Raw genomic sequence first — 27,273 nt, 5'->3', positions numbered from 1 at the left:
TCTTGATAAGAATAAACAAGACAAGGCATTTTTCTATCGGAATTCTTTATTCTTTCAACAATAATAATTAATTGAACGATGAATATATCAATTCAATCATTTAAACATCTCAATTACAAATAACTTTATCATTAAACTGAACATTCAAATCATATTTACAAATGAATATAGGTATTTAAATTTCTTAAAGAATAACGTGACAATATACAAGATAACATTTCAATAAATAAATAACATTTATAGTTCAATAAAAGCTATCACAATCCAGTTGGGAGTATTCTTTCATGTAATAATATCTATTTCATTGACATGATATTCCATCCAATACGTCATTATAAATTAATTATAAATATATGAAATTATAAACTGAAGAAGTTTATCTCATAAAACCAATTTTAAAATGAATATATTCAACAAAGTTAAAAGTGATAAAGATATATAAAGCAATATTATAATCATAAGGTTTTGAAATCAAACAATAATAATGGTATTAGATTACGATCAAAATCAATACTAAACACCAATTCAAAATTAATATCAGTGCATCACAAAAATCTATTTTTAGCATAGTTTGTTCCTTTTTTAAATAATAGACCAGCAATAAAAACGTATTGGGTAACAAAATTATCATTTTATGTGTAATAGGAGTACCATTGAAATTAATACAATGTCCAGTATATAAGCACAAATAATAAACTTCATTTAATTTGAATAAACGAAGGAGAGGTGAATCCTTACAGTTCTCTTATGATGACCTGGTCATTTATTGAATGCTTACACACTTTATGATTCCCTTGTAGATTGAAAGGATTTCATCCAACTGAAGAATTTTCTCTTCTTTGGATAATGATCATTTAGATCTCATATCCGTAGGTCAAGTGTTAGATGACAAGTTTACATTTTTCATGATATTATTTATGGTACAATTCAAACAAATACGGACGCAATAGATTTACAAGTCTGCAATATTTTATATTTTAAAATCAGTTCAACAAGTTAAACATTAAGTCAAGTCATTCCAATAAAAATGTGATGTCAGTGTTAACACAATAATTAATACTAAACGCATCAAGGATTTTTCAAGATAAGGGTTTACTCCATCACAAAGAGAGAGATAGAGAGCCATCAACTCAATTAAGAAAAAGAGTACAACTAAACAAGTTTATTGGGATGCATAAAATTTGATGATCTAAAAATCATATCGACGGAGCTTAGTTTACATGAATGCTGCTGACACTATTTGATTCAATATGGCACAAAATTATAATTTTTAAAAAATTTCCATGAATTTCATTGGTTACAAACTTAGCTCTGAAATATATTGCTGAGGGAAAAATTAGTGAACAGATCTACAAATTGAGCAAAGTCTAATTTTATGTACAGTACAGATAAAAAATAGTTTGCAAATTCAAGGGAAGTATAAAAAAGTCAAGTTAAATATACAATGATTGTAAAACAAAATTTAAAGGCATCTCCTATTTGTTCAATAGAAAACAAATGATGGAGAAAATTTCAGCCTATCAATCAACAATACATTATGTATAAAAATTCGTTTAGAAATACCGTAGTAACACTACACTAATGGAGAGAGCTCCTTTCAGGCTTGCGAATGGAATGCTAATAGATCTTCAAATGACTGCTTGCCGACTGTCATCTTGACAGACGCAATCGACTTGAACAGCTGATCGGCTGGCAAATCTTCGGGCAGCTTGGTTAGGTACTTGGAGCCGTGGATGAAGTCCATTTCCAGCAGAGTGTCTTTGCAGAGGTGTAGAACACCTGCAAGTAACAAGCCACAATACACAATGCAGTTTCTGAATTTTTTAATTGACAAGTCGAGGAAAGGCGAAGGGTGAAATCAATCTTCAAAGCCGAATGGGTATAGCCATAGAAAAAAGATAGCATAGATAGCATTATCATTATTATAGATAGCTTTCTATGGTAAACTGAAAGTGGAATGAAAGCCGAATCGGTATAGCTGAAAGTGGGCGCTCAGAAATGGCAATAGTGTTTAGAACAGTGGATGTGGAAAATTATTACATTGATAAGAGGTAAGCACACACATTTACTATACAGAGTGTTTACGAACTCGCTACCAATACTCTAGGGCATTGTTCCTGGGTGAAAAACATATCTAAATATCATATTTAAATTGTCCGAAAGTCTTCAGTTACTCACACAGCGGCCATTTTGCTTTTTTCACTTATTTTTTTCTAAAAAATAGTTGTCAAACATACGAAATTGAAACTGCATAATCATTTATAACAGCTAGACAAAGCTCCAAAAAAATTATGATAATTTTTCAAATTCATAAAACAAAATAGCGGCCATTTTAAATAACTCAGAAACCGACAGTTTTACAAAAACTTTACAAAAATAACTTGTTTTAGTAAATTATTTAATTGCCTATTGATTGATACCAGACGTTTTAAGATAGGACCAATACTAACTGAGATATGGCAGCTTTAGTGGTTGGTGACCCACCTTTAGAGGGTTATGTAACGTTATTTTATTGTTTGAAGTGACCTGAAATCGCTTACTATTAACATGCAATGCAAATTGAGATTGTTGCATCACTGAGGCGACTCAATTAGCATACCTTGGTTTGCACTGAAACAAACTTTCAGTGGTCACCTATCACTAAGGTAGCCATATCTCAGTTAATATTGGTCCAATCTTAAAAACCAATCGATAGGTAATTAAATTTACTAAAAAAAGTTATTCTTGTTAAGTTTCTGTATAATCAACGGTTTCTGAGTTATTCAAGAAACAAAATTTTAAATGGCCAAAATGGCGGCCTGTTGCAATCCTATGATAGTTGAATAAAAAGTGTACTTCATGGATTACACTTGATGGATGAATACATATTAAAAAAGGCACACTTGATTGTTTGTATGTTCAATATTTCAGAAGAAACTGCTTTCAATTTGGATTTCATTTGAAAATAATAGATTAGTGTTGATGTAAACATAGAGTATTGTAAATGGTAATTTTGAATTACCTAATGCAGTTCTGAAAATGAACTCTTCTCCATCCCTAAGAAAGATATCCCAAACTCGACAGGCAAGATCGAGGTTCATAGCCTTAGTGAAGACTGTGTATATCCAATCCAACAGGTAGAGGTCTGGAGTCAGGCTGGAATCCTTGAAGTGCATGTAGATTTGCGGCAGATTTTCACAGAGAAGATCGTTGTATGCAGCATAGTAAGCTTGCATCTGCAAAATGACAAAAATAATATTTATTCATCAAACAATAATGGAGAATCAAGAATTTCAAATTTTTATTGGTATGATACTGGACAAATTAAGAATAAGTAAAAAATTACACTGTGCTCCAGCTGAATTAATGGATAATTAAACTGCGCTCCAGCTGATCTTGTCGGAGACCGAACATTTTCGACTTCCTTATGACGTACGAAAAACAACTCTCTACTTTCTAGTGTGGCGAAATAGTTATTCAAATCACGTGGCCAGGAAGTGGCCGTTTGCATGGCGAGCATGATGTTTCCAGTCGATGCTAAGCTGGGGCTGGAATTTCATGCAAGTGCTGCAAGAGACATTCACGGCCAAGTAACGTACGATATTTTTCGATCCACAATATTATCAAATAATATGTGAATTAGTAAACAACAACAAATGATTGAATAGGCTACGCAACTTCACGTGTTTCAACATCGTCCATATTAAAAATATCAAATATTGCGAATAGAAATAGCTGATCAGACTTCTTATCAATTATCAATGCCATCTCTAGTTAGCGCACGAGGAGGGTCCATCCCTCAGCTGAACATTTTTCGCCAGACTGCACAGAAAGCAGCTGTTTTCCAGTCCCTACGTAGATCTTGTTTGCAGACGACTCTCGTCTGACGTCAGAAAAGGGTTTCTTTCCGGCCTAGACCGGAAAACGTACTCTTTCTAGCCGCTAACATGGAAGTCCGTAGTTAATAAGTCATCCGCTAGATCGGGCGAGTGTCCACTATCTTCAACAAAGTCGCCATGATTTCAGTTCGAGTTTCGAATCAAACTAATTCAGCATTCGCTTCGCAACCATTTTTATTCAATTATTTATTGTTGATTAGCGCATTCCAAATTTCCAAAAATGCTTGAAGATGACGACGCCCGTGATATTCCAAGTGAAATTTTAAAAGAATCTGAAATCCTGACTGCAAATCTTCTACCACTAAAATCAAGAGATAGGTACGATAACAAGTATTATTTATTTTGTATTCTTTATTTATTTTGTATTCTTTATTTATTTTGTATTCTTTATTTATTTTGTCAGCAATACCTGTAGTGTGGCGAAAAATATCGTTCGCACCACGGGCAAAAATGTTTTTCCGGCTCTCAATATTTTCTAGTCCTCGGACTTGAAAACCGATTTCGAGCCGGAAAATCTCATTTTCTGCTCTAGGTGCGAAATATACTATTTATCTCATGAACATCTCATTTAAAATACACTGAAACTATTGGTGATCGGAAAGTGGTCCCTTTCGGGACGGGTATCACGAGTGACCTTGACTTTTCCGAACTCAAAATGAGTTCAGCTGTTTTTATTTGCACTGTTCGTAAAACGATATCTTTCCAGCCTGGAATTTGTCCATGTGTGAAAGTTTTCTGTTCAGAGTAGCGAATAATACAGCAAGGAAATCCGTAATCATAGAGAAGGAAATTGAAGAGGAGAATAAAGTCTATTGACCTTCGGTAAAAATTGAAATTTAGCCATCACATCGAGCTGCATCATGGTCATTCTATAGTTCTCTTCTAGTAATGAGGGTTACACCATAGAAAAACAATAGCATAAGTAGATATCCCATGGTATAGGGCGTTTATGTCGCAATTTTCAATGTTAACTCAAGCCGACAGTCCACGTAATTCTTTCCTGTAAAGTTGTGTCACGCTGGTAGTCTCTCATATTGTGCCGTTCATACACTCTCACCCCAACAAAACAGTAAAAATCAAAAATAATCAACAGTAATCGACATTAATCGGCTTGAGTTAACAGTAAAAGTTGCTACATAAACGGCGTATATCATGGGATATCTACTTACGCTATTGTTTCTCTATAGTTACACTAAAAATGACAATAGTTACATGCATGAGAAAAATGTAGAGCATGGCTGACCAGAGATTGATTGAGACTGAAGAAGGCCATGTGACAGGGCCGATTGAGGAGGTTGGCAAAGCAGACAAAGGCGTCGGCGACGTCCATGTTGAGGATGAGCACAGCCGCTAGGAAGGACATGCCTTGCACATAGCCGACGTCCGGTCGGTAGCACACGTATGCGCCCAGCAGGCAGTGCAGCATGTCGTAGTAGGGACCTCCCTGCCAACAGCACAACATTCAAATACATGCACATTCAAATTACGCACAAGTCAAACCAAAGGCTCTACCATAGAGGAAATATATCATATTAAGAACGGTACAGTATGAGAGACTACCAGCGACATATAGCTTCACGAAAAAGAACTACTTAGAACTGTTGGCTTGAGTTAACCGTGAAATTTGGAATATAAACGCCCTTTATCATGATATATCTTCTTATTCTATTTTCTCTATGGCTCTACTCTCAATACTGCGTCTCAAATCGTACGACTCCAGTCGCAAGTACCTTGCAATTTGGACCTTTCGACTTGACTTCAACAAACTTCAATTTGTTTTTGTTTATATTCACACTATTCCACTTCAAATCCTCTTATAAAGCTTTTTTAAATGGTATAAAATGAAAAGTTTTACCACTTTTTTCAACAAATTTCAATCTGTTTCTGTTTATATTCACACTATTCCACTTCTCGACACCTAGGATACTCAAGTCTGGTCGCCAAGAGACGTGAGACTTGAGCATTCTGTACGTTCAAAAGTGTAGGTTAGTTAATGAAGTTTAGTCAAGTTTTAATACATTTAATAAAGTACCTAGTAAGTAAAGTTTAGTTATTGAATTGTTATAGGGCACCAATCGCCAATAAACATTTTTGGTGGAGCTTTTTGGATGCAAGGTCAAAATTAATTATACCACCCCAACCTACTCCACTCATATACGAAATGAATATTTTGCTGTAGAAGGCTTTACTTACTAAACTATACTTTTTCGAATGTCAAGATATTCGTTTCAGTATGTATTTACATTACAGAATGTCTTGATGAAATCTTTTAAAAAACTGCTATAAGAAAGTGACTCTTGATGTTTACACAGAATGTTTTACACAGTAATAAAGTAAAATTTATTATTCATCAAATTTCATTTATAGTTGTGATGCTAAACAAATTATATTAAAATGGAGCATGGAAAAATGAAAGTTTCAACATTAAAATGAAAAATAAAAAGTATTCGTTGAAGAAAACTATTGAAATTGATCCCATCCAAAGTCAATTCACCAAATTGAACACATTTAAGATTCAATAATGTTTAAGAAACGAATTGTAACGCATTGATCAAACTTCAAGAAATAATGTTTTGTCATTACAACATTTATGTAATTATTATGAGATATCAATTTCAATAGAATAGACAATAATTACAGCCAGGAAAGTATCTGACTCCCGTGATTCCCGTTGAATAATAACAAAAACTGTGATTGCAACAATAGTTTTTTCAAATTTTTTACTAGTTTATAAAATGGAACATTCTGAGTGTATAAATTACCTGCTGGAATATGCACAGATTTGGGAACGTTCTGCTGATATCCAACTGAATGAGTTGTACACTCGATTCTTTATTGTCTTCAGTTGATTTATCGTAATTTCCCTCACTTGCTGTTCTCAACATATCTTGAGCTCTGAAACCAAAAAATCATTGAATTATTTGAAACCCATAAAATCAATCATAGTAATCAAATATAAATATTTTAAAATTTGAGTTACTAGTTCAAGTTTTATTGTCGAACAAATCTCAAATTTAACTGTTTTAAAATTGTAGTTAAAAGTTTTCTAGTTCAACTTCAGTTGTTCAATTATTAACATTCATTTTGTCAAATAAGTATTATATGAGCATTAATGATTCCAAGAATAGAATTAATATTCATAAGGATGGTTAATTTTAAATGTGACAATGGTCCCAAAAAAAGTCGGTTTCTAAATGATTATAACTTAATGATTTTTAGCATAACCCTTAGGCGGGATGCACACCGGAGAAACGCGTTTCGTGAAAAAAGTTTCAGGAAACGTGAAACGAAAGTTGCTCGCAATCGACTGATTAGATTAAGCAGGATTAGATTTTTCTTTTGTATGCATGCGCGAGTGAAACGGATTGCATGAAACAAGTTTCATGAAAGAGGGCTTCACGAAATGCGTTTCTCCGATGTGCATCCCGCCTAACTTTTCAACAATTATGAGTTTCTTGAATTGCAAATTCAAAAGAATTTCATAATTAACAGAAGTGGTATTGCAACAGGCTGGGAAGACCCACAGCTGAATCTCACCACCTGATGAGGGGTTGGGGACTTGGAAGCAGTAATGCTGGTAGCCTCTACGTTTTTCTGGATGGACCACCGTATGTGGACACCCAGTAGATTTACAACTTTTCACTCATCTTGTAGCCCCAAATGCAGTAACCAATCGCATTACGGACACACCTACGGTGGTTGATATATAAACGTAGAACCAGTACACGCATCAGTGCTTTAAAGTCCCCGACGTGATTAAGTCCTCGACGTAAGGTGACGTGATACAGCTTTATGCCTTTAAAACTCTCAACATGTTATACTGTTAATCACGACGTTTTATGAAATTGGATAGTTTCTAACAAACTCAGAAATGTGAAAAAATAATATTTATGTTGGTAATAATATTAAAAAATAATATTTATGTTGGTAATAATATTTATGTTCAAGTTATAGTAAAAAAGCTATCATTTTTGGGCCACTCTGTATATTCTGTCGAAAAGTTGTTTGACATCAATATTAGAAGGAAAATACGAATAGCGAATAGGGGAATAAGGTCAGTTTTGACACTGACATCCTCAAGTGAGATTCACGTTATAAAATCAGTGGGAAAGATCAAAATGATCGAAGCTGATTTGCACTATATTTATTTATTCATTCATTCATTGTCACATTACATCAAGTTTTTGAGTTTCACTCATATGACTGGTGACATGTCAATATTACTAAATCTAAATTATTATATAATTACAATACAGTATTGTCAAGTAAAATAATAATAAAAAATGCACTCACCTTAAACAGCAGATGTCGTACAACTGATGTGTGAGATTCAATTCGTTGCCTATGGCCAATTTCCAGACCCTGCCTCGAACACAGGGCGGTACACCCTGCCACCACAGATCTCTCGCTTTCCTGCTGTTCAACCTACAACAACAAAAACGATAAATATTCAAGTCTAACCTAACCTAAAAATTTATTTATTTCAATGTAAATCAAATAATATACAGTAATAATACAACACAGTATCTTCAAAACCTAATTCTATAGCTAATACCATCATCTACGCTTTCCTGTTGTTCAACCTACAACAACAAAAACGATAAATATTCAAGTCTAACCTAACAAACTATTTACGTCAATATAAATCAAATAATATAAGTAATAGAATAACACATGATCATCAAAACCAAATTAAATGTCGAATATCATCATCTTTCAGTTTGTCAGATTTTCTTGGAAAACAATTAAATTCAAGTATAAAGTGCAATACATTCTGCAATTCATTACAATCACCAAATTACTAATAATTACTATTATGATTAAAAAAATACCTACATATCAATTTATTATATTTTATATCATATTATTTTCCATATTATTATTATTACATACATTTCGTTGCTTGCACTTAAACTTAGGTTTTGCTGGCAACGCCAATTAAAATTTTAAGTTTTTACTGCAATTCTGTATAAGTAGGAAGGTATTTGATTTCTTTATGATTGTTGAATTCATGAAAGATATTGGTCTAGAAAATTTCTAAATCATTTAATGGTCATTGCAAAAGTAAGCATCATTCTATATTTCTAGAAATCTCATTCTATTCCAATTGAATCTAGATAAATACAATTTATCAGAGATTGACAATGGTGTAATAACCGAAACCGGTCTTTCTAATTATCAATAAATCAGTGGTTTTTTGACAACTTCTTAGTCTTTTTCATTCAAAATGTCTAGTATTTAAATAAGCGTGTTGTATTCAACTCACATAGTATCCCATTTTGGCAAGATGTCTTGGTTCCAGGTGCGAGCCGCCTGTGCTTGCAGCTCTTCCAGTCTCAATTGAGCTTGCAACTGTCTTTTTCTGTGCTTCGCCTCTTTCAGTTCTAAACAGTTACAAAATAAGTTGAACTTCATTTTGTCACCAAACACTCAATACCTAATAACTCACGGCTAACTGAAAACTGCAAAAATCAACACAATTTATTATGCCTCTGATCACAGAATAATGTCAATCATGCGCGACCTCACAGACAGATAAGAATTTTCTAGAAACACAATATTGCTGTTGATACTATTATCTTGAATCAATCGTTACCCAATCACTGACAGAATAAACACAATCAATTCCCAGACTCACAAAAACAGTTGATCTAATGTACAGGATAGAGAGAAGTGATGTGAAATGAACATTATTTGACCTATTTTGAGGCAAAAGTGATGTGGAAGCAGCCACACTAGATAATTACAGAGCTGATATGAATCGTTTAAAGTGAAGTTATCAAATATTGATTGAAAAATACTTTCTCTTTCAAGTATTCAAGGCTATTGTACGGAATGGGTTATAACAATAAAAAAGCAAATAATGTGGGAGTCCATGTTTAAGTAAGTCAATAATACCCAGTAAGACAGTAAGTAATAGAAAACAGCGAAATAGTCCGACATCAATAAAAATGATAAACTTCTGAATTGAATATTGAGTTTGTGCTCAGTCTGCATTGTCAGTCAAAATAACTGATAATTTTTATTTCTTTATGACGCCATTTCGATAATTATATTATTATGTGATAATCACAAGGATAGCCATTTCTAGCCAACTTGATATGGGTATACTACAATAAATTCCTAAGATGATTTTTTTATAGAATCACTAGTACCCTTTATTCTTTTTTAGAAGACACTAACGTCATTTTCAAAGTAATGCCACAGCAAAACTGTAATTTTCTGATTAAACTACTACATTCAAAAATTGTATTATTAATCTCTACATCTGTACATCGAAATATCAAGTTTTAAAACTTGAATAACGATTTGCAGACTATACTAAAATGAGACTACAAATAATAATGATACTGGAAGTCGTCATTTCAGTGTTGAAACTTGATGTAACATAGCAGTTTAGTATAGTTTAGTCTCCGCCACAGTTTATTGACTGGTGAATTGTCAAATTAGTGCTTCACTCATAATACGGTTTTGTGAGGTGACCAAAGTATCATTATAATGTATGACCAAAGTTCGTAATGGATGTAGAAATTCAATAGTATAAAAATATTATATTATGATGAGAAAGCTATTCTGAAAAAGAATACTTGCAAACATTATCAGTATTTAGATTGTAGAATCATTGATCATAATTTCGATTTTGTGCTTATGGAATAGCTGAAATAAATGTCTGTGATACTGAATACTTGCTTTTCCGCAAATAAAATACTAGTTCCATGAATTTATTCATAGAAATGACATTATTTCAAAATGTTGCGCTCCACTGAGCCACCATCCTATTCTATTAAGCAAGCAATGTACCTATACTATAGGGTGTTCAAAAAGTTCCTCCGCAGTGAAATATATACAAAAAGACAGTTAATCCCTCAAAAACCAGTATTTATAACAATAACATGGTTTTAATTTATCAAACTTACATGTACATTCATTACAGTAGAGGGGGAGTAACTTGTCAAACGGGTTTCTATACAGAACACACAATGCAGGTAAAACAGAACGCAGAAACTGCGGAGAGACTTTTTGATCACTTGGTATTAAACGGGACCCGGCAACCTAGTTTAGAAAGAATGACAGTCACCTTTTCTCCTAGCGGCTTCGACCATGGCTTGGTACTCGCTGCGGTGCTTCTCCAGTTCATCGTTACTCTTGGCGGGCAGAGATGCGGGGCGGTCGAGCTGGATGAGCGCCGCACTACTCACCACCATGCTCTCGTGGCACCGCCCTCCTGGCCCCGCCACCGCCCCTGGCCCCGCCCCCCTCCACCCACTGCCGACGCTGCTCGTCGACGACTTCACACTGCGCGGAGAATCGGGCGTCGCTATACTGCCGGCGTCCGACTGCCAACAACACAATTACAAATTGAACTTTTCAAAGTACACAGTGAGACTGAATAAAGCGGGCCATTCACTATCCGATATTTTTTCCAACTTGAGGTCCTTGGATTTAACGTCGAATGGGGTTGTTATGGGCGGGGCTAATGCTGTCGCAAGTCTGATGAACTGTTCAATTGACTTGGACGAACATGCAGCCGCCTATTCAGGTTCTGCAACTTGAGTGGGGATGTTTCACTGACCAGCCGGAGCGTGAGTGGTGAAAAATCCAAAGTTGTTGGCCAAAGTAGTTGGAGCAGAATGTCAGATAGTGAATGGCCCGCTTTACGTTGTCATGCAATTTTTATTGTTTTATTTCTTATTGTGTTCATGATATCTAGACTATGTCATATTGATTGTAACTCAATTGACTGATTGTAACATATTGATTGTATGGGACATGACCTCGATTGCAAATGAAATATTTATTATAAATATTTATGTAGTCTACAGTGAGATTCACATTAAACTGTCAGCTTAGATTGAACAGGAAGCATATTTACAATGAATACAAATCCGTTGTACGTATAATAAAGTTAACCTCACTTTAGAAAGGCTTTGATTATGTTTATTAATAGTGACAATTGTATTAAAAATAAATGAGGGATAACATTTAATTTATATTTATTTTATAATACAACAGAAGTGCTACATAGTTGTGTTGTGACTCATCTTGAGGTATTTCTTCAAGCCATTTTTGTTCCTGAGTATGATGCACATATAAGAGATCTAGGCTTGTTTTAGAACTAACATGATTAATAATCATTTACTAATCATTAAACGAACCAAGTAAATTCAGTGGGTCACTGAGTAAACTCATTAATCAAGTACTTGGAGCACATTGATTGAAAAGGTAACAATGTCAGAGTGAATGGAATCCCGTTATGTATTTGCTTATAGTGAATGCTGCTTGACCTACCTCACAGGGATTGATGTTTTGACAGCTCCGAGAGGGCGAAGAGTTTCTACCAAACAGTTTCCAGCCATTGCTATTGGCCGCTCCAACGTGGTCATCTCCACACTGCGATCCAGAGCTCTTCCAGTTGAAAACATTTCTAAAAAATAACATAAAATACAAAAATTTGATAGTAAAAACGATTATAAAAACAGAATAAATATAAAAATAGAAACAAACAGTAGACCTCAATAATCATACAGAACAACAACCGTGAATTACAACTATACTATTATTGATACTGTGGTGAATAAACAGAACAGGAAATACGAATATCAGGTCACGATGTATCGTATTTGTCAACAATAGAATTTCATAACGCCTACGTTATCTTGCTGCAACTTGCAACGGTTATAGAGTGACAAAGGACAGGAAACATATCACAGGCAGTTTGCATTCAAAGATCCATCAATTGGCTATACGCTTAATAGGGCTTCGTTCTAGAAATAAATTGCAATGAATCTTTTTATCAATATTTCTGTCAAATCTCATCAGTGTTATCTGCTAGATGATATATTGATGAGGAAGGATCACGATGGTCAAAGAGAGGAAAGTATTCATCTTATCGGTATTAGACTGCCTCTTGACCAGTAGTTTGTTTATTCTATCTATATCTGGGTTCAAAAAAACTCTCAGCATTTGATACTAAAATTGTGAATGAGACAGTTCTCAGAACACAAAATGAAGTATTCAATTATTTTCAATAAAAATATAAATAAAGCCAAAACAAGTGAGAAGAATAGGTAGTAGTAGTAAATAAAATTGTGACAAATTTTTTCCATAAAAAAATAATGAAGAAAAATCTTTACAAGATATTAGTTATATTAGTTTTCATTTACTAGTATCTTTACAAGATGGTAAATGCTACACTGATAATAATTTTACAGTTATAGCCTATACCACAGATCTGTTTTTAGTTAATCTATGGTCTTAATGAAATCTGATTGGAAGCATACCGTATACAAAAATCCAATCCTATTAATTAACTATGATACTACACAAACAAAATTTTCTGAACAGGCAAATATTTGACGAAGACCTATACCAGAAAACGTCAGCCCTTCTCACCACAATACTGCAAGTTAATCATGTGATCATAGAACCAGTTTTTCAAAAGAAAAGAATGAAAGGACTCACACAAAAACAAGTTTCAGTGATTTGACAAACACTTCAAGAACGAGTTTCATGAGAAAATTGTAAAACAGATTGTTTGACAGAATGCCAGGAGTCGTTATCTATGAGTATTTTGTTTTAGATCGATGCCATCCCAGGTTTTCAAGGTTTTGGAGGTTCAAATACAGATACAATCATAGGTTTTATGGGTAATGCCTTGAACGTTTTCAATTTTTAATATTAAAAATATTTTCTGCATATCGGGTGAATAGCAAAGAAAACGTAGCTTGTAAGTGATAAAGGCAAAATACATTGTAGAAATTATTTCAACAACAGAAAATGCAAAAGAAAATTTTCTTCCAACTATGTGAACCTCAAACAAAAACAAGAGGAAAGCCTTTACTGAATTCTACTAGAAAAAGTATTTAATATGATCAATCGTCATCTTCATAACCGCCAAGTTCAGTTACTGTTACTGTACTTCAGATAAATATTGTTATGCAATTCGATGGTGCATTGGGATCAATTCTAAGTAGCCGTACGATAATTTTGTTCTTCAAGCTGATTGAAGTGGATTTTCTCACGTGAGAGTTGAACTTAAATGTCATGGCTACAAAGAGCGGTTTTAGTTATCCATGAATTGATAACATCACATTTTACCTCAATTTTCCAAGCAAATAAAGGCAATCATACAAACATCATTCCTTGATTGAGTATTTTATATTATCAATTTACAAGACACAGTTGCCGGTTGCACAAAAGCCGGTTAAATTTTAATCGTGATTAATTCCACGAGAGCCAATCTGAGAAGCCGTCTATTCAAAAAAGCCTTCTCTGATTGGTTCTTGTGAAATTAATCACGGTTAAAATTTAACTGATTTTTGTGCAACCGGGCCACATTGTTAAAGGTTGTATAAGAATATACTGGCGGGATGCACTTTGTAACTCTTACTCAAGCTATTTAATATTCACTAGTAGTTACTATGGATAATTTTTATCAATCTCCAATTTAATGAAAATTGTAAATAATAAATTCACCACACTCAATAAGCAAATTGAAAAAAATAGATTAGGATTTGAATCTGCAGCTAAGAGAAACAGTAAGTAAGTTATATTGCATTTCTAGTGCACAATGAATAAAAATGTTTTGTCTCCTATAATTAATTTTATAACTAACTAGCAGGTAACCCGTGCTCCGCAAGGGTCCAATTAAAAAAACTTGACCTATTGAAATCTTGAAGAATTGAAAATAACCATCCTCGGTAAATCAATAATCTATATGCAAAATTTCAAGTTAATCAGTCTAGTAGTTCCGACGCTATGATGTGTCATACTGTCATTCATGATCCTATCCCATGAGTGTTCTATAAGCCAGTTCCTGGCTTATTATTCTTACCTTATTACAATATAGATAATGCTATTATTGACCGAGCGAAGTGAGGTCTAAGATTCAAGTCGACGGTTTGGCATTTCTCTTAATGTTTTAATGTTTAAATGTTTATATGTTGCGCATTTACGGCGAAACGCGGTAATAGATTTTCATGAAATTTGACAGGTATGTTCCTCTTTTAATTGGGCGTCGACGTATATACAAGGTTTTTGGAAATTTTGCATTTCAAGGATAATATAAAAGGAAAAAGGAGCCTCCTTCATACGCCAATATAAGAGTAAAGATCAGACTATGGAATTATTAATCATAAGTCAGCTGACAAGTAATTACACAGATGTGTGGAGAAGCCAGTCTATTGCTGTATTTCCATAAGGTCTATATTTTAAATCAGGTACTTGTGGATGAGAATACTGCGTGAGGTCTACTGTTCACAGAACTACTAGTATACTACTGTAGAAAGATGTTCAAATATTCATCCATACCAAATCATGAAATCCTTCACATCACAAGATGCCCAGGATGTACTGTTAAACAATTTTCAACTCATCTTAATATTATTGTTTCAAAATTGAAAACAATTTTCAACAATTCTAGAAATGTCAACATAATTATAGTAGATCGAGTTCTGAGATTTTTGGCATCCGGAAGGGAATTCAGTTTAGGAAGCGAAACGCAGGGACTGTGTCAAGAGGATTAGTTGCATGCAGCAACTCTAAAAAAACGTTCTCACGTGGAAGCCATAGATTGGTAGTATCCAAATTGAATTTCAACCTATTCAGTTCCTGAACAAGAATGGTGGATGCATAAATGATCTTCATAAGTAGCACAAACTTCCATTCAAACTAGACGACTAGGGCAATGCACTTTCAACTCAAACTAATACGGGTGTTATGACAATATTCTCATTCGAATGAGACTAATTATTAAAACAGAACCACTGGAAAGTGCTTTTGAAAGCACATCACTGAGGGTTACTAGTGATTATCAGGAAGAGTCACCCTTTCAACAGGAGAATCAAGCGCTCGTTACTCAAGTTATACTTTCTGAGAGACAATATTATCAAGAAGATAGTCTTCTTATTATGAAAAAAAAACAAATAAATTATCATTTTTAAACGAAAATCCAAATTAAATGCTGTAATTCACCCCGAATACTTCTGCTACTGCAAATATTGACTACAGGGTAAACAGCTAGATGGAAATTCGATGAGCGCTACTATTCAAAAATTATTTGTCAGCCCGGGAATCGAACCCAGTACCTCCTAAAATCCATGAATTCTTCTTCTCATAACAATTCAATTGAAAAGTTTGAATGAAAATTGAGCTAAGAATCCTATTTCATAAAAACTGAGGGTGATAGGGAATTTACAACATCATATTATTGGGAAATACTGTATTTTGGAAATTTGTGAAATAAAAATCATTCAGTAATGTATTATTTGTTATAAGAATTACATTTATTGGATTTCAAATAGCCTATACCGTAGCGTCAATTGCCGTTTTCATTTTTTCTTTACAGGGCTACTACTATTATTGAAATGAAATAAAAATCATTCAGTGCCCTTTCATAATTGATTAATGCAAAGCATGTTTCGACTCATAATAATAAGAGCCATTTTCAAATGCAAATGAAAAGTATTTATTTGCATTCGGGGAAAAATGTATTTGTGTTTCAAAATGGCTCTTATGAGTCAAAATATGTTATGCATTAATCAAATATGTGAAAGGGTGCTAAATAATTTTCATTTCATTTCAATAATAGTAGTAGCCCTGTAAAGAAAAAATGAAAACAGGAATTGACGCTACGGTATAGGCTATTTAAAATTCAGTAAATGTCATACAACAAAATTAAAATGGCTTGAAAATGGCATTAGTGTCCGAAACATGTTGTGACAAAATAATTTAAAAGGGTACTGAGATTTATATTTTTATTCATATAACAAAATTTGTTGACCGATAATAATTGTAAAATATATTTATCCTTCTGTAAGTTATGTAACAAGTCTAGTTACAATAAATGATGTATAACATAACTAAAAACAATAGTATTATACCTAATAATACAGTACTTTTTAATAATATCAAAGCGAATTCAAAGCAACGCACATGTGAACAAGCATTATAAAATACAGTATAGTACTTGTACAATATATGAGATGCGACCTTTCAAGTTGACCATGAAACCTGCTGTATGCTGTATACTTCCGACAGCAACACCCGCATTCTAACAACTATCAATTTATTCATTCTCCTACAGCTACTGGCTGCAATGCAATTCACTATGCGTGTGGGTACTTGGAATCAGCTTTGATGTATGCTTTCAAGCCCCTCCGATAATCTTCTTGTTAGGAGGATTTAAGCTCGCTGTGTGGGATGTAGAAAGTGAGAGTGGGACTGATTGGGCTGATGAAATGTGATAAATAAATGTTCTCCCGTTATGATTTTACAAATTAATGTTACTACAGACAAAAGAAAGGTCAATAAAAAATGTGAAAAGTATCAAAGAAGACTGCAAACAAGGCTAATTGCAACATTTTTGTTATATATTTGAAAGATCGTAGTATTTTCTTCAAAGTTTTAGTTATCAAGTGTTTAAGGCCCGGCTGCACAACAGCCGGTTAAATTTTAACCGTGATTAATTTCACGCAAGCCAATCAGAGAAGGCGTTTTTGAATATACGGCTTCTCTGATTGGTTCTCGTGAAATTAATCACGGTTACAATTTAACCACCGGCTAGTGTTATATATTTCCATTAAGATGTGAAATAAATTTACGTGAATTAAGTTATCGAGAATTCGATATAGAATTCTCGATAACTGAATTCTTAAACTTTCAAACAAATTTATCAAACGGCAATGTATAGTATAGGATACACTAGTATTTTTTACTTTCCTTGCCCTATTACCATAGGTAAGGAAAGTATTGCTTTCCGAAAAAAATTAAGGTACCCCAATTTCTATACGTTTCAAGTTCAAGGTCCCCTGAGTCCAAAAAAGTGGTTTTTGGGTATTGGTCTGTATGTGTGTGTGTGTGTGTGTGTGTGTGTGTGTGTGTGTGTGTGTGTGTGTGTGTGTGTGTGTGTGTGTGTGTGTATGTGCGTCTGTGTACACGATATCTCGTCTCCCATTCAACGGAATGACTTGAAATTTGGAACTCCAGGTCCTTCCCCTATAAGGATCCGACACGAACAATTTCGATCAAATGCAATTCAAGATGGCGGCTAAAATGTTGTAAAAACAGGGTTTTTCGCGATTTTCTCGAAAACGGCTCTAACGATTTTGATCAAATTCATACCTATAAAAGTCATTGATAAGCTCTATCAACTGCCACTAGTCCCATATCTGTAAAAATTCCAGGAGCTCCGCCCCATCTATGCAAAGTTTGATTTTAGATTCCCAATTATCAGGCTTCAGATACAATTTAAACAAAAAATTCCAAGTTGAAAATATTAGGCATGAAAATCTCTACAATTAATGTCCAGTAACATTTTCACCTAAAATTGGAAATAAGCTCGAATTTCGAGAAAATAAGATTATTCAATTTGCAAACTGTTGGCAAGTGTTAATTCTATTAAATCTTTCACTATGAACAGATAGCAGACTTCATGTGTCTGCAGCGTTATTGTCCTGTCACCAGCTGGCTTAGATCTTCGAATAGTTGACTAATTTAGATGCGCGGGAACACTAGCGTCAGTTGATCAATTTTCATAACGGCAAGGAAAGTTGTGTGAGTGCGTCACACCAGATTTTTTTTAGTTCTTCGCAATTTGTATCAAGCTTCAACAAATCATTACTAATTTATTGTCTTATGGATTGTGAAAAAAGCATGAAATTTCATGTAGTCTATTAGAGAAAAAAAATATTAAATTTATTGTCTAATTTTAGATGCAGACTTTTTCATGAGCATTTCTGTTTTGGTCTTGAAGAGTTCTAATTTTATAACATTTTACTTATGTTCAACATTTGACACTTGAAGTGTGCTTTACTTTAAATTATAGAAAAATCAAACTTTCAATTATATTGTATAGGTAGGGTCTAGTTACCGCCGTGTTTACTCAAATGTTTACTCAGTATAAATGTTCTAATTGATCTGTGATAGTGTTAAGGTGCGTACAGATATACGCGCCTCCACGCACGCTCCGCTTGGGTAATGAAACTGATAATGATGTGAGATGAATGGACCTGCAGCTTTCGATGGGTTCTGAACTACTAGGAAGCGATTTTTAACTCATAAATGGTATTATTTAGAGAAGTTCGGCTCTCAAAGTGGTCACCCGTAGAACGGGAGTAGCAGACTAATGGATCTAATCTAACTTATCTTATCGATAGCTTATCAGCGCGACCACGAAGCCAATCGCTTCCCCGAAGTATTTGCAATCAATGAAAATGATCTAAGAGTCATAGATTATCTTTCAACTAGATATGCATTATGATAATCTATTCATCACCAGATCATTCCATACTTTAGTTTTTAAATACTTGGAACCACCATTTTTGCTTTGAAACATTAGTGATCAATTCTTTATTTACAGTATATCTAATTCAATAGAAAAAAGTAGCAACAGTATTTTAAATACTTTCAAAAAGTGAAACTTATATTATATATATGAGTACAAGACAAGAACAGAAAGCGATAGCCTCCTCCTACCTATTACACTTTTCATTGACTTCCATTCAAACTTGTTTAAATGAACACCATCTACGAAGTGAATCAGCCTTGTTAACAAATTCCTATCTAACCACCTCACACGAATCCGAAATAGCCTTCACACTGACTTCAACTATTCACACTACAAACAGTCTCTGAAGGCTATTTATCAGATGAAATCTCACACTACATAAGATTAATAATAAATCCTATAATATCACAACTATAGTATTACATCTTATAAGCGCTTCGGAGGTAGAATTTATTTTTGTACAACGTCATCCTAATAGCAAAACTAAGATAAAAACAAAAAACAGAAAAGACACTACTAGCCTTGAATTTTCAACTAAGTTGAACATTTAAATGGATTTTTTTATATCGTGTTATCATAGAAGAACACGCTTCAATGGAAAATGTTCGTCTATTGCCGAAGCTCGAGAGAATATTTGAAGTGAATGGATCACTTATTGACAAAATTCAGTTTCCTTTGCATTATTCCGATATTGAAGCAAAAATACTGGTCAATTGTTTCATCTTCAAATAATGAGTTATTGAACATGAGGAAATATTCACCGACTTTGTAATAAATTTTACTGCAATTATGGTATTCCCTAAAATATGTTTAATCAATATTTTGTAACCATGAGGCAGTTATCTATTTTACTGAAATATTGGCATTTCCCACAAATTGGTCCAATAACATAAATTTATTATCAGCCAAGCTTATTATTATCATAGAGAAACGGAATACTCGGTTGTTACCATTATGATAGAGAAATTTTCGTTTGTTTCGGCTGCTACTATTATTCATTAACCGAACCAATAAGAAATTTATACTATGAATCATTATTGATATCTTATTGCCTACTAAGACTGACCAAAGGTCAAAATCAACACACGAAAAAATCAGCCACAACCTAATTATGTAGAATAGCAACAAAACACGTTGAACTAGACAACCACAGATGAAAGATCTATAATAGAAAACTGCGCATCACAATAAAACATGATTGATTCTTGGCATAAGTGTTATTGGTTCTAGATTTTGGCAAAACATGTTCTGGTTCTACTTTTTCACGTGTTTTGTTATGTAGCAATAAACTTAAATATTACTCACTCAAATGGAGACCTTCTTCATTTTTCTAAAACTCCGTAAAGGCGACAATCAACAATAAATTGGAAAAATTGAACCGAGATTAAACTCTGTCCAGTTTGTGCAACTGGATCTAAATTTGTGAACAGTTTTTATTTTTGTGAATTGAAGAACTACAAGACTTAACCTATTTTGGACTATGTGTTATCTAAATCTGGGAGAGGAATAGCAGAAGGTTACCTTATTTTTCCTCTCCCTATCATTTTGATAATGTATACTTATTGTATAAATGAATGAATGAATAGAAAGAGAAATCATACAAATACGTATAAGTATAATGAATTAATATATAGGCCTACTCACAATATTCACTCATTCTACTCAACGATCAGTACAGTATTATTACTGAGTCTTATTTATTGGCAAAAAAGCTTTAAATATACGGTATCAAAAATGAGTGTCGTATTGTTTTTGGATGCGGAACAGCACACTACCACATTAATGATAGCCGCCTGGCCACATGGCCGCATACACCAGATAACATTCCAATATCAAAAAATAATAATGATTCATCATTGCTCTGCTCTCATTCTACGCAATAATCTATTTGTTTCCTTCACAATTAAAAATACTGTTGCATTCAGGTTTTTTATTGGTTCAATTTTTGAGAATCATTGCATATTCCAAAGATTTTACACGACATTTCTTATTTCTATTCCATTCATAAGTTTGGTAGGCGTAGGCCTACTGTACTGAAAAATTGGAAAATACATGGTATGTTTAATAATAATTAATTACCACTTGGTACAATAATTAATGTAATACTAAACTAACTTTAGTGAGGTCCACGTTATAATGGCGATGGCAGTAAAGAAAAAAATGGGAGAACAACGTTACCGATACTCTGCCTTGCCACTACCTTCTATAGATGATAGCTAATACCGGTATAACTGGTGTAAAAATAATTGATAATATTAATTGTTCATTCTTATTTAAAATATTCAATTGCATTTAATCCTCAAAGAAATTATTTTTTTAATAATTAAATAATACATTTTTATAATAATTGAGATAAAATATTCTGTTAATTAATTATATTTCTACCTTATTGTTCAAAAGCGATCTGGCAACGTCGGGGAGCTAAAAAAGTATAGCGCTATCTGCTTTGACGAATTATAGACAAGGATAGCAACACCAATGGTAATCAAATTGCCATTATAAAGTGGACCTCACTATACTAATATAGCCTACTGTATGTAGCTCAATAGGCAGCCAATTTTCGGAAATTTAGCACTAGAATATACAGAGAATTTGTCTGCTTGCACAGACATGGAATGAATGAATGAGTACAAATAATGTGAAAATACGTTACCTATACAAATGTAGGCCTACTAAGGAACTGGTAATTTCAATATTTCTCATATTTCACTCATAGTCTATTCATTACATCAATATTTCGGAACTATACTGTTGGGTGAAATAATTTTCTTTATCAAAATGAGTTAATTTCAAAATAATGCCCATTTATAACTCTAAAAAATATTTGATTACAAAAAATGCATTTGCAATAGGCCTCTATAATATTATCATTACAATAAAGGAATGTAATACAGTAAATATAAAGGTATCTTCCGCATCAGCGCGACGTCATGAATAATTTATCGATTCTAAAGTGGAATTTTGTGGGAACAATATAATTATACAGAGTGGGTAAAAAGTCCGAGAACGGCTTAATATCTCATAGACAAAGGTGATTTGACGGTGGGTGTGATTGGGGATCATACTCAAATTGAAAATACTACTTTATTATGACTTTGAAAATCTGGTCCGCCATCTTCGATCCGCCATGTTGAATGCAACTTTATTTTTTTAAATAGGAAGGTTGTCATGCAATGCATGATTTCGATACGGAATTTTAAGAAAAAAGGAATGGCGAAAACTGCACAACGATATCTCAAACCGTTTACAAGATATTCACATTATTAATCAATACCACTTTTGTACTTCATTTCTGATTTACATGGTATTGATTAATAATGTGATTATCTTCTGAACGGTTCAAGATATCGATATGCGGTTTTCGCCATTCATTTTTTCTTGAAATTCCGTATCGAAATTATGTATCGCATGACCACCTTCCTATTTAAACAAATAAAGTTGCATTCAACATGGCGGATCCAAGATGGCGGACCAGATTTTCAGAGTCATAGTAAAGTAGTATTTTCAATATGAGTGGGATCCCCAATCACACCCACCGTCAAATTACCTTTGTGTATGAGATATTAAGCCGTTCTCGGACTTTTAACCCACTCTGTATATCATGCAGATATAAAAATTCAGTGTATTTTGCTCATGAAATAATATAAGACTGCACATATATTAGAAGCAACGCCTAGTTTGATATCCAATAATACAACAATATATTAATGAATAACATAATGATGATTGGCGGCTACATATTTGAAACTACGATCAGACTACTAATTATCATAATCATAAATCATCATTAATCATAAGCTATATACTCTTTAATAAATGAGAATCTGAACTACTGTACGGTAAGTATTCTTCGAACACTATTAAAAACAGAGAAATCTACTCTAAATTTAATAACTCGTAATATCGAAGAGTGAAATGCAATGGAAAATAGATTACTCATCAAATAAGTACAGCTGAAATGATAATTGAAAAACGTTTCATTCAATAGTACTACTGGCAGAAGATTAATGTTTCTACAAATATCGAAAAGCACATCGAAGATGAAGAGCAAAGGCCTGCAAGATTACTTTATCTATAGTCGAGTTTTAAAGGATATAGGTACACAGTAACTTATACATAAAGTACGGTACTAAGCACTATGTGACAAATTTTAGCAGATTTGGTTTTCAGTATAGTTGCAATTTATTGAGGATAGGTAATCTTGAACCAAGATTGAAGTCACACAAGAGAAATCTAAACCAACGCACTTAAATAACAGGTTTCAACATTAACGTATCAGTTAGTGATAACAACTTTAAAAATGTGCAAACATCATATTACGGCTATCTGTTAGGAATAACTGTCACATGATTATTATGAATTATATGCAGTTATTGTAAACCACCAGTCCATCTAATATTAATGTTCTTGACGCAAAAATGTGAATACAAGGATACGATTTCTTTTATTTTTGCAAATTAAAAAAAACTATTAAAAATGTATTAATCATTATGTCATTATTAATAGTGTAGAGAAATAGTAACCTAAAAGATATTTCGTAAGCATACTTAGATTTTTGCCAAAGATTTTCCGAAATGGGTGTTTTGTTAATGTTCAACAATAAACTTCTTGAAATTGACATTTCATTGCCACAAAATTTGCTTGCAACGCCTAACCAAAACAAAAAAATCTATTGAAGGGAGTGAACTGCAATCACATGGAGTGAAATTGCAATTTTCCGCTTCTTGCGTCTCTTCAAGGAGCTTTAAATTGTCTAAAACAAAAATCACTGTGCCTTGTGTCAAGGACAGATGCTATACTGTTCATGGAAACTAAGTGCAAAATAACTGATAATTTTCAAGTTTGTTAAATTCAGTATTACTTACATCATCGTTAGTTATTAGATTAGATAGATACCAACATAGCTAATAATTGGTCTACTTTTTAAATTATATTTTTGAAAAACTTACGACAGTCAATCATGTATATGATGATTGGACCAAATTGCATTAGATTTTTGTACCAGAACAAAGGTTGGCTGCCCTACATAGGCCTATACAGGTTTCATTTGTATTTTGCAAAAAAATATGCTGCTAATTACACCATAAATGCTAATTGAGTGAAAATGTATGGTATAATAATAAATAAAAAATATATAATAATAATAATAAATATGGTAGCGCCACATTTTGAATAAATTTTACGGAACTGCTGGGACTTAATTGCTTTTGATTCCAGTAACTGAAAAATTTAACAAAGCAAGCGCCACTTTGTGGCTGTGGTGTCTGCCTAGTATTATTTTGAGTTTCATTGTAATGATGGAAACTTTATAGGCTACATTGGAAGATTTTTACAAAACTCAATACAGCCAATATATATGCAGTTTGCACAATAACAAATATCGTTCCTGTATGATGATTTTATTTATATTATGCATATTATTTTATATATTTAAACTGGGTTCAAATTGAAAAAGTGGAAAGTAGAAAAATCTAAGTGAAATAGCTGATTCCATCTAACAGCTTTTATCAATACCAAGGTGATCACAGTCTAAGCTCAGCAAATCAATACAGATTTCAGAAAAGATTATGATATTTATTCATTAAATGATTTTTAATAAAATAAAAATTTTTCGTAGACGTATTAAGTATGTTTGAAAGTTGGATTTACAAGTGATTAAAATTAAACCCTTCTTGTTGCACAAGTTCAGTCTTGTAATGGGGTATTATTCTTAGAAGTAATAGCTATTTCCAATAAAGTATCAGAGATTAGAAAACTAACACTAATATTATTCAAATAAAAAGTATGTTCTATTTCCTGAAACATTTGAAATTTTTACTTATGTACTCTCTCTTGTTCACTTTTTCAGAGGATTATGAAAATCAGAGTTCGATTGAATTACCTACTGTAAGCGATCTCTCAAAGACATTTGATTGAGTGTACCTGACCCTGATTGAGAAACCTGGCTTGCTCGCTAACTTTCGAGAAAAGCTCTTAAGAAAAGAGGCTAGATTTGATTTGGCTTTCACAGAAGAAGGTTGCCGATTACATCGAGAGGTGGTTCCAATAACGGTGCCATGAGGTCCAGTACTCTCTGCTGTTCTGATTCATGATTAATAAATTAAACCTGAAAAGCTTTATAGTCGGTTCTGGGTGCAAAGTGACAATATTTAAACAAACACGCGCGCATGGGAGTGAATTTTGGAGCAGCAAGATTGACTCACAGTAATATCTTTGTCATAAACTAATATGAATTAGACTACTAAATAATCGTACGTGATTCAGTGTGAATGAGTCTATCATTTAAGAGAGGATATGAATCACCACTTTTATACGTACAAAAGCTCAAACTTTATATCAATGTTGGATCTCCTTTCGACTAAATCTTGCTTCACGGATATGACAACATTGTCATTAGTCAGGGTGGGTTGCCCTTTGATGCTGAATTTAAAGCTCAAAGCCTTACTCCGAGGATAGTTATCCAATAATAAACCAATGTTGAATGAGAACAAGACCCAGGAGAGGTGGTTAGTACTTATAGAGCAGAAGAGACTCTTGATGGGCTTGTTGACGGGCAAGAAGATTTGTGAGTCATGGGAAGGAGAGGCTGGTAGGGATTGGTGGAGAGGCTTAGTGATGGTTGCCAAGGCCCACACGACGGACTGTAGTGCCGCAAGTAAGATTCTTGATGCTAAACCAATTTAGATATACATAAGATATATCATAAAATATATGGAATCTTACCTGCTAAAAAATCCAGTCAAGCTCTTCTTTTTTGGTTTTGCACCGGTTGACTCCTCTGATAAAACGCTGCACTCGCCAATAGATGCAAGAGAACAATTATCATTCTCCACTCCCAAAAGACTTCCCAATGCAGAATCATCGTTTGTTGAAGGTGATACATCGCTCAAACTTGAAACAGTACTAGAAAACGAACTGGCTTCAGTTGCAACGCGAGTCAAATTATTCGCTTCACTTGTATAATTTTTGTTAGTCTCTTCCAGATTTACGTTTGTATTGCTATTACAATTCTCCTGATTCTTCGAAATGTTTCTATTTTTATCATCAGCATTTGAATTTGGAGGTTTCTTGATAATATGGAGTTGCTTTGTGATGGGACTGTAGCCAAAGGGTACACTTTCTAAAACTTTATTTACATGCAGTGGTTTGTTAGGCTTATTTACAGTTTCTTGGTCAATTATTGATGGTTCTTGATGTGATGTTTCACTAAATTTACTATTTCCACATTTAATAGACGTATCGGCAGTAATTTGGCCATTTACTTTTGAATGGGAGTTACAGGAATTCTTGTCATTTTTATGGCAGCAAGAGTTTGAAATTTTATTACATGGTTTGTTTTTTTGGTTATGTTCTTCAAGGCTAGAATCCGCCAGCGGATCAGTAATGTTACCAATTTGGTAATTTTGATCCAATTTTGACCTAACTATACACTTGTCATTCCCCCTTTCTGGCCAGGTTTTAAACCATGAATCACTCGTTCCATTCAAATCACCATTCTCTATAAAATCCTTATTCAAAGTATTACAGCATTTCAACAGTTCCTCTTGACAATCATCTCTGTTATGTAACTCTCCATAGCTTTTATCTTGAGCACAGGTCGGTAAACTTTGACTTTTCAATTTTTCAGAAATATTGTTCAAGAAAACTTTTTGTAAATAAAGACCTGGAGTGATCGTTGTTCGACTTCTCGCTGAATGGAGACTGGTTGCTAAGTCAGCGTTGCAAATAATGAGATTTTCAGATTCTTTGGAAATTACTTTTGACGTTAATGTAGAGTTCTGATCATGCTTGTTTTTCGTACCTTCATTTCTATCGTAATCCGTAAATCGTTTGCTTGAAATGTCAGATTCTTGCAGCACATCAGTGTAATCCGAGTCCGGAGATATGGTTTTCATTTTATCTCAACACGACATCGCATACAATATAGTCAGACTGTATTGTAAGGGAATAATCACTTATAATAATTAGTTTAAAAACAGCACAACCAAACCCACAATTAGTAAAACATTACAAATATTATTATAAATAAATAAAACACACTAAGCTAACCACCTGCCATGTTGAAAACAGACAGACAGAATGTCATTTTCATTTTGTAGAATCGTCGAA

The 27,273-nt window shown here is 33.4% G+C and overlaps 1 protein-coding gene across 2 annotated transcripts; it reads right to left on the bottom strand.

The window, feature by feature from the left end:
• Nucleotides 1–28: 28 nt before the first annotated feature.
• LOC111056433 (TBC1 domain family member 14) lies at nt 29–27,273 on the bottom strand. Of its 2 annotated transcripts, none has more exons than XM_039443764.1 (9): nt 25,888–27,273; nt 12,168–12,303; nt 10,957–11,215; nt 9,145–9,262; nt 8,172–8,303; nt 6,641–6,773; nt 5,122–5,322; nt 3,002–3,215; nt 29–1,779 (listed from the first exon to the last, which is right to left on the bottom strand). In XM_039443764.1, the coding sequence occupies exons 1-9, from the start codon at nt 27,057–27,059 to the stop codon at nt 1,598–1,600; spliced, it is 2,547 nt and encodes an 848-aa protein (XP_039299698.1). In that variant the 5' UTR covers nt 27,060–27,273; the 3' UTR covers nt 29–1,597. The 2 variants fall into 2 exon arrangements, with proteins under 2 accessions (XP_039299698.1, XP_039299705.1); XM_039443771.1 differs by lacking the exon at nt 25,888–27,273 and adding an exon at nt 19,353–19,393.

This window comes from Nilaparvata lugens, chromosome 1, assembly GCF_014356525.2.
Source record: "Nilaparvata lugens isolate BPH chromosome 1, ASM1435652v1, whole genome shotgun sequence".
In the NCBI taxonomy this organism is placed as follows: domain Eukaryota; kingdom Metazoa; phylum Arthropoda; class Insecta; order Hemiptera; family Delphacidae; genus Nilaparvata; species Nilaparvata lugens.
This window is presented reverse-complemented; position numbering and strand designations above follow the sequence as displayed.